This window comes from Triplophysa dalaica, chromosome 1 (assembly GCF_015846415.1).
Source record: "Triplophysa dalaica isolate WHDGS20190420 chromosome 1, ASM1584641v1, whole genome shotgun sequence".
NCBI lineage: Eukaryota > Metazoa > Chordata > Actinopteri > Cypriniformes > Nemacheilidae > Triplophysa > Triplophysa dalaica.
Genome location: NC_079542.1, coordinates 19,246,343 through 19,258,615, shown reverse-complemented (window position 1 = coordinate 19,258,615; position 12,273 = coordinate 19,246,343). Strand labels below are relative to the sequence as shown.

Below are 12,273 nucleotides of genomic sequence, written 5' to 3'. Positions count from 1 at the left end.
TTAACATTGAAATGACAGGCCTCACAAAGAAAATTGATATATGACCCTGGACAACAAAAAACAGTCAATTTGGTTTTATGGGTCAATTTTTCGAAATTGAGATTTTTACATAATCTGAAAGCTGAATAAATAAGCTTTCAATTGATGTATGAGTTGTTATAATAGGACAATATCTGGCTGAGATACATCGTTTAAAACTCAGGAATCTGAAAAATATTGAGAAAATCACCTTTGAAGTTGTTGAGTTTTTAGATAATTAAGATAGGAAATCCACATAATATCTATCTTCATGGAACATGATCTTTAATGATTTTTGGCAAAAATCAATGATTTTGACCCATACAATGTATTTTTGACTTTTACTAAAATTGTTCCTGCAGTTAAGACAGGTTTTGTGATCCGGGGTCACATATTTACAAAGGTTATTTCTTTACTACATTCATAGAAATCAATGACCCATTATCAAGAAGCTTATCAAACCTTTCATTGGACCATATAAATTAGAAAGATAAGTAAAAAACATACCCTTTAAAAGTCAGAATTTGAATATCCATTCATAAATGCACTCACAAAGCCATTACTAAATTCAACTCAGTTTCCACTACTGTACTGCATTACAATTTTTAAAAACCTATTTATGGTGCCATTTTATCTCCATGAATTTAAAACAAAAGAGAGTTTATAGTACCACAGTAGAAAGAGTGAGAGGGTGGAATAGAGTATTTGGGATTAGCTGCAGTAGCTGGGATTACAAACAAGTGAAGTTACTGCAGTGGTTTCAAGTCAATGATTTTAAGCTTTGAAGGGGACTTTGAATTTGAGTTCTGACATTTGCAACTATATTAAAGAATAGATTTGCAGTTAAAGCAGTGCACAAGAGAGTTAAAGTACATAAACACAAAACGTTCTTTAAAATATTCCAAAAAGACAAACACTGTAGTCCTGGACATTGAAAATTCCTCTCGCCACCAAACACCCACATGCTTCCTATGAGCTGTGCAATGGGAGCTGTATCAAACTGAATCTGCTTTTATAATCACAAAGCTAGAGGCCGGGAACAGATTTCTCATATTTAACTAATAACTAATATTTGTAGTGCAAGGGGTATATTTGGATGTGGAAACGATGCAGATTTAAACAGAGGTGATCAAGGAATTCAAAAAATATTATATTTGATTAAATTTGAATGTATGCATGTAATTCTTGGTGACATGTGGAAACAAAAAATGTGTATACTCATCATTTGAACTCCTCATATGGTTTATCCTTTTGCAAAAAAACGAAAACACTCATTTGTGGAACACGGTTGTTCAGAAGATGTAACATGATTATTTCAAAGTTACTAGCCTGTAATTTTGTATCTGCTATTAAATATGGCAGGAACGGCTGAGACTGTTCTGATATATATAGTACAACGTTGGTGTCTTGGAACTCGTACATGAACACTGAAAGGTTTCTGTTATACAAAAGTTAAATGCATATTCCTATATAGTTTTAAGAGGAGAATACGCAAAAACATTATGCTACCTTAAAGTCCACAGACTCCTTGGTTTCAGTAACCACAGTTGATGTGTGTGTTGCCAACCTCTTTCCCCCATTTTTCTTCACCACTAAAACCCCTTCTGTGCCTCTTACAATTGCAGAGGAAGAACACGTTTTTCAACTGCATGCTGATGTGTTTGACATGGTGACCCTTGATTCACTAATAAAGAATAAGTCATATTTTACCAATATTTAGCAATATGGTTGTAGATTGCATAATGACAAGTTTTTGTAAGACATTATGCACTACTCAAATGACGAATAAACCAGTAGTAAAATTATCAACCGTACATTTCTTGTCTATTTTGACACTGCATGATGAAACTGTAATTCGACAAAATGGACTACACAATGTTCCACATGCTATAAAATAAATGTTGGTACTACATACTGTGTTATACCAAAGATATATTAACAAGATTACAATGAGCAGGGATGAATGTGAGGGGCTTGCCAGCCTGTGTGCATGCACACTAGCTGAAGCAACCTTGAACAACCATTCAAGGAGATTGACTGACAAGATGTTTTCTTGTTATGATGTACAGAGCTGCCAAGAGGCGTTGCAAACATGGCCGCCGAGTGGCACGACTTCCATAAACAGACTTTGGTAATACACAGTATGCAGAACTATTGATTGTCAAACATTGAAAGCTACCTCAGAACAAAAACTGTTTTTTACATTCACGGGCCCGGAACAACATATTGTGGGACCAAGTGAGTAGCTTATGCATTCAAGGTCTCTCTTGTCACAGGGCCAGGTACAACATTCCCGTTTATACCCCTTTTATGAAGACCCTGCCTCTGCAGCGACTGCTACTTCAGAAGTAGTTTAGCAATACTCCACTCACCCCCAGTCAAGCGTATGTCAAAACACTTTAGTCACTTCACTTAAATGAGCAGGAGTTCTGCCCAGAGCCACAAACTATGATAAATAACCTGAACTGTCAAAGTTGAATGTATTGTGTGTTTTCCACACTCAGGGGTCGTAAGAATAGCAAGACTCCATTACTTTCTTGGGCATAACATTCTCCTCTGAGGATCTGCTACTCAAGATACTTCCTGAGTCAGACATCAGTACACACATTTCAGTGTCCAAAGCATTTCCCCTCTTCAAATGATCTGATGTAGCCTAACAACATAATGACGATTAGCTACTGTCTGCAGCTAACTCCTGCGAAACACTTTTCTTCACTCATTCACAGCACACATCACCAAGAATACGATACACACGAACACACACACGACTCAAGGCAGACACACATGCCACACTGAAATTTTATTTTGGCCTGTTAATGGCTTCCAGATGCAGCGTGAATGGGGCAGAGACAGAACGGGGGTCTGTTTGGCAGCCGCTCACTTGAGAAAGTCTTTGTTGATATCACCCCGCATCAGTCTACAGCTAAACTTACAACACACACTCACATTTAAAGTACATTCCAAGCCATTTAGTTATTATCTGGGGAATGTGAGGTAGATATATTATTTTTGGGACCTTACAATAAAGAGAATGGGAAAAAATGGATCATTATAAAGAGGAACAGGTAAAACTCCCATTGGAAATGCTCTTATATTTTATATAACGAAGAGTGGCACTTGGTTTAGTGATATGACAATAAGAAGGTGAATGAGAGGTAAACTGTTTTTTTTGATTCTACACGCAATCACACTTACATTACTGGACGGGTGATTGTCATCAGACATATTCACAGATATATTCACAGCCAACTCTCTAAACTATATTTCACAACTACCTCCAAATCATCAAACGTTAATTTAATTGCGATGAACATCATATCATTAGCATTTTCATTAATACTAATTTAACTATATTTAACCTTTGTCTGTAAAATAGTGAGTTTTAGGAGGAAGAGGAGTAACAGAGAAGGTATGCGGGGGATTCTTACCACTTTTCTCCCCCGGCCGTGTGTTGTTGGACAGTGTAGCCAAACTGCGTCTGCCTGGGCCCCTTTATGATCCTGTGATTTGTGGTGTCAATGTTAAAACAGTCATGGAACCCTGTAAACAGACACAAGCAATTCGAACATTAGGCATCCGTGATGTGTTTGGACATATAACTGCATTTACCAGCACTGGCAGCAGGTTCTAGGATCTGTAGAGCTCCAGTAACCCAATTTACGGTGACTGATGAGTTGCTGCCAGCAATAAAGTCTTGAAGAGTAATCATATATGTTAACTGCACATCTTTACTGTTTCCGCAAAGCACACAGACTGCTAACTTGATATTTTTACTTGTCACGCTGTGTTAGGGATGCACCGACACCATTTTTTAAAGACAGAGTAAGATTACCGATATTTGTTTTCTTGTACTCGCCGATACCGATGTCTGTACATTTTCACAGCACAGTGAGACTATGAAATAGAATAGAGCTGGCTAATCAATGTCACGCCGCGTTGAATGTTGCGCCATCTTGGTAAGATGGCTGCGTGTGTGTTTAATGCAGTGTTTTGTTATTCTTGTTTGATTAGGAAATATAACTATGGTAGGCCCCTGGTTCTTTCACTTTCGATTTCTCCATATATCAAACAAAACAATTAACGGTACACATCAAAACAATAATAGCAGTGGTGTATTATCCTTCCAAGATGGCGGCGCAACTGCGACATAGGGCGTGACGTCAGCTTCACATTCTCTATAGCTTCATAAACAACTCCACCTAAAACACATTATAAAAATTAATAATTGTATGTGCTTTTCACAAACTTTCAAAGCAAAATTCACAGCAAATTTCAGTCAGTTCTGTCAGTTCTGTCACATGAGGTATCAGCGCATTATTATGATGACGAGTACATGAGCTTAGTATGATTTGTATCGGGCCCGATACTGATACTGGTGCATCCCTACTTCAAATACTTAATTTCTTAACTACGAACATTCAGTGGTTGGCTGAACAGCAATGAGTAGCCTTGTAAATGCAAGTAACTTTAAGCACATAAAATAAATTTGCCATTCTGAGTTTAAGGGGTCTAAGGTGTGATGCTGAAATCTATTTGTCAATAGATTTCACCCCACAATGAAAATGATATACACACTCTCTTGTCATTTTAAACCTATATGATAGGTTCTTCTGCGGAACACAAAAGAAGATATTTTGAAGAATGCGGCGTTACCCATTGACTTGCATGAGTATTGTGTCCTTCTTTTGTGTTCTGCAGAAGAAAAAAAATCAGAAATACAGATTAAATTCTGAAAACAGAATTCACTTGCTACATGTCTATGAAGATGTCTTTCTTTACACACGGCCTAGTTTGACTTCTGTTTAAGTTAGGACCTTCTTGGTCACTGGTGTAAATCGAATTAACAAACACTCCCATGTAGGACCTCCACTGAAGCTCCTTCATAATCAGTCTGATGCTCAAGATCACTGAGAAAGCCGCCCGACCTGACACCCTCCAACTCTTTCAACAGACTCTACTGTGGGAGACACAGGACCATTTGAACCACATCATAGACGAGACAGAACAATTAAGCTATCAATAACCACAAGAGGCTTGACTTTCTGTCTGACAGAGAACTCTGAGACAGATCCAATTTTAATCATAATGCAGTGTACAGTAGTAAAATTCAAACCAAAAGCATGTTGCTAAGGTGGTATATCATACCGTTTAGTGTCTATCAGCATTGGCTTTCAAAATAAATCTAAATCAGGTCTAAAAGCAAACTTTGATTTAAATATACACACAATGATGAACTTTCCTGAGAATAATACTGTTAATCTTTACTCTGAATGCGCTGTCATAACATGTGAAAATCACTGTATAGGAATGTATACATGTGAAAAAAAATAATTGCAAAGTACAATGGGGTCTGATGAAAAGCCTGATTTTCAATAGTGGCCCCAGGTCAACCTGCCATACAGTTTGGTCTCCATAATAAAAAGGAGTGAATAAAAACATTTCCCCTGGATTCTATTAATAAACTTTCCCTCCAAATAAATAATTTATCTTCCAGCTGTCACCAGTGAAAATGCAACAATTATTTGTAATAATGCTTCACAGAAAGTAGTTTCCATCAGTGTATCATATCATGGAGAAGATCAATGGATGACTTGACAATAGCTTTTTTCTTGTAAAGAGAAAAGTGCCTTTCGCTTTCTTTCCCTTTTTCCCTGTCTGTGGATAAAAATGATGACAGGCTACTGTAGTGTTAAGGATGATGTAAAACCCTATTTGCACATTAATCAGGTCAGTCAGAAGAATGCATAGGCGATAATGTAGACCACATGTTTTCCGAGCGTTACTTTTGCCTTTCGCTGTGGTGGTAAGAATTTTGTGTGAGAATGACGCTGGCGGTCAGTTTAGGAGTATTATTTCTGAGCAGGAGTGTGTCTCACTGAGACCAGCGATGAAGGCTCACGTAGAGAAGCTATATTTGACCTCTGCTTCAAAGTTCACAAAATGACTTTTTCAAATCAAATCCTTCATCCCCCTATAGAGAAAAAAGGAAACTGATAAGCATGTTTATCTGGCAAATAGGTATGATGAATAAAATCAAAATGAATGGAGTCAAATCTTTAAAGGAAAAATTCATCCAAAAACAAACATTTTGTCATCAATTATTCATCGTCATGTCATTCAAAACGACTCTTTCGTCTGTAGAAAACAAAAGAAGATATTTTGAGCAACATCTCAGTGGTTATGTGTCCATACAATGAATGTCAATGGTCCCAATCAATGATAATTTTGATTATTTCTTCCACAGTGCTGTATTTAATACATATCTAATAGGCTTTCAGTGCAGTTTGTCAAGGTAAACTGTCCCAGACACACCATCTAGGAAAAGATTTACCCCTAAAAAACTTAAGGAAAAAGCCTGAGAAAAAGTGGAACAGAGAGGTTCTATTTTCCATTTAAAAGCACTAACGTGGCAGATGCTTTAATATTCTGTGTAATGTCAGCAGGTCCTATAGCAGGCTAGAGTGGGTTTCCAGTGTATGAAATCTTTTGCCCAGATAAATAAACCTCACTACAGCGGCTGTAAGGGTTGTGATCAGTGTGCAGGCTAGGCAAGCGCTTCTTCAGGACCACAATCAAGCTACAGGAGCCACACGACAGTCAAACTGATGAAGAATCACCAGTCTACGAGCGTCTTTGCATGCAGAAGGGTATTTCTAGCAGGCCACTTTTATACAAAACATTGTACAAATGAAGGAGGGATGAACATTTTGTGAATATGCCTGTTCACATGATCCATAATCAAATCTGGCCTCATGTTTTAGTCTTATTTTCGCTTTCTCATCGCAACAGTGAGAAACAGGTTTTCAACAGAGTATTGACAAAAATGCTCTTAAAGCTGCAATCTGTATCTTTTTTGTTCAAAAATCAATTTTTGAGAAAAGTACATAATAAAGTAAATATTTAGAGGATCTATTGACAGGAATGGAATATAATATAAATAACTGTCTTCAGAGGTGTATAAAGACCTTACATAATGAAGCGTTATGATTTTATTACATAAGAATGAGTAATTTCTATCTGTCCCCTTACATGGAATTCATCATGTTGTTTTGTGAATACGTTATCTCCTTCGGCAAATAATCGAAAACATGACGACATCTTAGTCCTGCGTCAGCCACCGTAGTGCTCTGAAGGAACGTAAGCTTACACTCTAAAAAGTGATGGATTGTTTTTGACCCATGCTGGGTAAATATTGGGAAGACCCCACTAATTGCTATTTTTAACCTAATTGCTGGATTGTCTTTACCCAACCATGAGAGGAAACAACCCAGCAATTTTAAGTTTTAACCCACCTGTGTGTTCTGTTCAAATATTTACCCAGCATGGGTGAAGAACAACCCGTCACATTCAGTGTATAACTAAAATGTATAATTTGATATGTCAGGTTACACGATATTGTGTTTACTGTTACTATTGCATCTGAAAATTTGTAAAAAAAAAAACTTTTTTAAATTGACACTTTTTAAATGATTTTTCCTAAAACATGGATCATTTTGAATAACATTTGTTCTGATGTTAACATTCAGGGTTTAATTCAACCTTCTTTTATGTAAACTAATCAAAACCGAATAGATTGTCACTGAAAAATAAAAAAAATTAACATAAAAAAATATTTTAAAAAATCATTTTAAAGAAGATTTCCCATAGCTCTACTACACATATCCTAATAGGTCTATGATACATATCTTTATGTTCTTGTATTGCGATATACGATACTTTGATATATTGTTACAACCCTAAAAGTTAAGGAATGCAACTTTAAATCTTTAACATTATATCCATATCAAGACCGAATCTCAAGACCTTAAGAAGAAACACCAAACAACTCACTGAAGTCACAGCAATTATTTATTTTATATTTGTATTTATTAATAGAGCATTACTATTTAGCATTGTGGATTTACACATAACATAATCTTCTGAGAGACAGCAAAAATAAGCTAAGGTGCTACATCGCGTTGATCTTATGATATAAATTATTTAAGTTATAAAACACACTCACATGCATGGACACTGATATAAAAGGGCTAAACCAAATTTGATCTTGACACAAAGGCCACATCTATTACAGGGCAGATCTACCACACCACACACCAAAATCAAATTTACAATCAAAACTAGAACCCACAACAATCCAACCAAAAGAATGCCACCAAAACCAAACGCTTAGATTTGTTCCAGTCTAATTAAAGATGCAGATGTGTACTGCCAAGGCCATCTGCTGTGACAGACACCCTCTCTACACATCTGTTCAGCCCTCAGCCATCACTTCCCTCCACCACAAATCTTTTTCTGTGAGGAACTGCCCTGATGCCAATGAGCCTAACTGATGCCCACTGGCAAGGATTATGAGACAGCGGATTGTCTTTTAATAAACTCCACATGCCGGAAATGCATATCTTAAACCCTTGCGTTGAAACACTTTTTTGCCTTAGATCTCATGAGCGTTATGCTTTTACAGAAGCCTATGTGCTGTTCCTTTGGGACTAATATACATTATACACTCACAGATCAAGAGCAAAATGACCAGACATTGCTTACTTCATGCTGACTTCTTACCGTGAGCTCTGTGGTCTGGAAAGGTCATTGAAGCACTGCTGAGAGATGAGTAGGACTGGATGAGCATGATGACCAATGACGGGGTCTTTGGCCAAAGTAAACTATCTGAGGCATGTGGCATCAGCCACAGTCAAGCATTACTTACTAAGCTCTGGAATTTCTCAATTACACAAATTCAATTTTTTTTTTTATTAGCAAAAACAAAGTGGAACCCTAAGTAGAGGCTACTGAAATCACTGTAATTTGTTTTTATTCCCAACCAAAATTGACAGCAAAACTTCTAAACACACAACAATAAAATATAACCCCATCCTTCCGAAACCTTTACTGGTTTTCACGAAATGGAAAAACAAAAAATTAAATTCTGTGTTGTCGAAGTTGACAGGCACTTTTTAATACTCTTTATTTGTTGCCAAACCCAGTGACAAACATTAAGGGTGTCTAATAATAATAATTTATGCTAAAATATAAAAATCAAAAAGAGATTTTTGTGTCCACTATTATTGCCGACTATCTTGAAAACCAGGAAAAACATGTTCTTTAGTTTAAACAGCTGGTAAATAAGGTGTTTGTAATATTAATAATTCATTAGAATTGAAGGAAGAGGTTTAAAGATAAAGATTCACAGCTCTACTTGTTTTTCTATGGCGGCCATTATGTTGTACTTGGAACGACTAATTTTATTAAAGGATGGTACTTGATCTGAAAAGTTTGAGAACCACTGGTTTACACCATACATCAGTTTTGATCAACAGTACAGATAGGACTAAAGACTGACATTGGTACAATAAGCAGTATTATAGTAGTGTAGAGGTAACATTTTTGGACGCTATAAGAATGTCCCTGGGTCACAGCTGGCTTATTGGCAGCTGGACAAGCTAAGTAACCACATAACTAACAAACTCTCAAAAAGAAACATGCATGTGTTTACAGACTAATCCACACAGCTCCCCACTCTTTCTTAGCCCTTTAACAGCGTTCTTTTTATCTATGATCATATTATAAAACAGATACTCAAAAATTCTTCTTGATAGCCTATTTCAATAGAAATTAAAATGAGAATTCAAATTTAAACTCTCCAGAACCCTCTGACCAAGGATGGCACCAGACACCAGGTCTCTTCTTAAATTTACTTATGAGATTGTCATTGCACACAACTGAACTTTAATCTGGCTGCTCACCAGCTCTTTCCCAGACAGGAAACTATGAGCTCCCAGTATATGCCTGATAACATCTTTAATTATAAAGTATGCAAGTGTTAGAATAAAAACTGAAGCGAGTGTAAACACCAGCCAATCCAGCATCTTCATTTATCAACGGAGGTCAATGTAACAGAGCCTGACAGTGGAAAGCAGACGTGGGAGAAACAGAATGCCAGGATACAATAACATACACACAAATCACATCCATGGCACTTATTCAACTTTCATACAGTTAAAAGTTGCAGACAGTGAAGACTATACTGGCCATTGAGATTATAGTTGTTTTTTATTTTAAAAATCTCTTTAAAACACATACTTATACACACAAACACACTTACCTGGCAGCATGCTGCAGAGAATCCAGAGTAGGATTGTGCAGTAGTACTCCATGCGTGAAAGAGTGTGTTTTAGTCTGTGTGCGTGTGTGCACGTGCGTGTGGATAGAATATCCTGACAGTGAGTTCTCCTTTACCACCGGCTCTTATAGCCTCTATTCCTGCTAAAAACCCTCACTTTATCTGAGTTAAGGAGGAGGGACTGTGGCCGAACTAAAAGGAGGTGCTCATTCAGCCAACAGTCTGATCTTCTCCCTTTTTCTCTCTCCCTTCAACTTCCTCCCTCTTTCAGTTCACTTTGACTGTTGATCTATGGTTGAGCTGGGTCAGTGTACCATGAGCTCATGCAGACTCTTTGATGATAAATTCAAGGATTAGGGATAGTTATCGAATAATGACTTTCCATAATCTTATTTGGGTAACATATAAATGGCATACATTCAGATTTATACCATATATCTAAATATATAACTTTTTCATGCCGAGATTTGTGGTTCGCATAGCTGCATGTTATCTTATAAAGCTCACTGACAAACTCTATCACATCCTCAGCTTCCATCCAAACCACCTTAACCAAACCTATAATTACAGATTATAAAATAACTGATACCGACATTCAGTCCGCTTTGGCGCACCTCCATTTTAACCTGACCTTGAAAGAAACAAAACCGCAGTTATTAAAATTGATTAAAAAGAACATGCCATTTAAATGTACTCTTACACGTAAATCTTATACAGCAAAAAAACTGATTGAAAAACACACAATTTGACAGGTCTTGTATGGGCTGATGGCTTTCTTTTAAATGAATAGATCATCTGAACAAAACTATATTTATAACATTTAATGTACAACAACCATAATGAAAATATTAAAAGAATGCACTTGTTATACTGGATCATATCAAGTAATTATACATATCACAAATTCCTTAAAATGTTTTATTTGTTTTAAAAGACTAAAGCTCTTTACACATCCAGAGCAAAGGCTCTTGGTTTCATTAGGAGAAATTAAAAAGCAATTGTTTGTTTCCTTTAATCATTTCTTTCTTTTAAGGCTGGAACTCCTAAAAGCGCAAACTAATTCACCCTGTTTGGAATTGAGGCAGATGGGAATGCTGAAATTGTTCACATTTTGCAGAAGAGTATAGTCTACTCAGGAAGAGTGTAGTTGTTACTCAAAAAGATGCTTACAGAGGCAAAGAGAGAGTGAGACATAAAATGTATTTTGATAATCCAATGGTTTTCCCCCCCAGACATTTAAAGCAGCAAATGCTTCTGTGACTGAGCTAATATATTTATTCATTCAATATGGTCTATAAGAACAGAAGCAAGCAAGATGATGCTCCTGTCCTTTTCTAAAGTGGATAAAGACAAGCAGATGATAATTAAAGACTTATTGGATAGTTATTGGATAGATGGCAAGACAACAATACGACATAAAGAATTCTGGGGTTTCAGCTCATAGCTTAAGAATCCCCACTGTCAGTTTGCAAAATGTCAACAGACTAAAACAAATGATAAATCGGAGAGAACCTACAATTAAAATGCAAGTCTCTGTCTCCAAAAGAGGAAAGGAGCCTATGAGGGAGTTAGGTTGCTGCAGTCACAGTTTCCACATGGAGGTGAAATGTGCTCTGTCCGTGATGTTCAGCTACTGACCAAAATTACCATGCCGATATTTACAGTCACGGCAGAATTCTGTAAGAAGAGGGATCACCATAGAGAAAGAACTGCAGAAAGACGTTGTCGGAGCAGTGCAAATTGTTTTTGGAAAACTGACCCTCATTCCTCCTTCTCAAATGTGGGGGTCCAGAGCCCCCCGTTGAGAGGATGGAAATCAATTCCTGCCCTTTGCAGTAGCACCACTTACCTCATGACCACGGACAATGTCTCATACAGCAGCAGCAACTGCAAACAATCATCTCAATAACCTCTATTAACCTGTTGCATTATGTATGCCTAGTCATGTAAAATAATATAAAAGTTAAAACATCTGCAAAAAATGATGTTGACCTTCAACAGATCTCAGATTTACAATCCACAGTTAAAACAATCTGAATTACTTGCTGTAAAAAAATCTGCTATATAAACTCAACAAAATAAAAGACATAATTAAGTGGAAGTGACATCATTTCAGATATTCTCAGATAGATTGGTTT

The 12,273-nt window shown here is 36.7% G+C and overlaps 1 protein-coding gene across 1 annotated transcript in view; it reads right to left on the bottom strand.

Annotated features, from left to right (window-relative positions):
- Positions 1-10,240, bottom strand: part of itga11a (integrin, alpha 11a) — a 48,082-nt gene extending 37,842 nt beyond the window's left edge. Inside the window, exons 1-2 of the mRNA XM_056752344.1 lie at positions 10,118-10,240; positions 3,447-3,558 (exon numbers count right to left, since the gene is read on the bottom strand). Of these exons, the coding sequence (XP_056608322.1) occupies positions 3,447-3,558; positions 10,118-10,169 (164 nt within the window). The 5' untranslated portion in view covers positions 10,170-10,240. The remainder of the gene's footprint in view (positions 1-3,446; positions 3,559-10,117) is intronic.
- Positions 10,241-12,273: the final 2,033 nt, after the last annotated feature.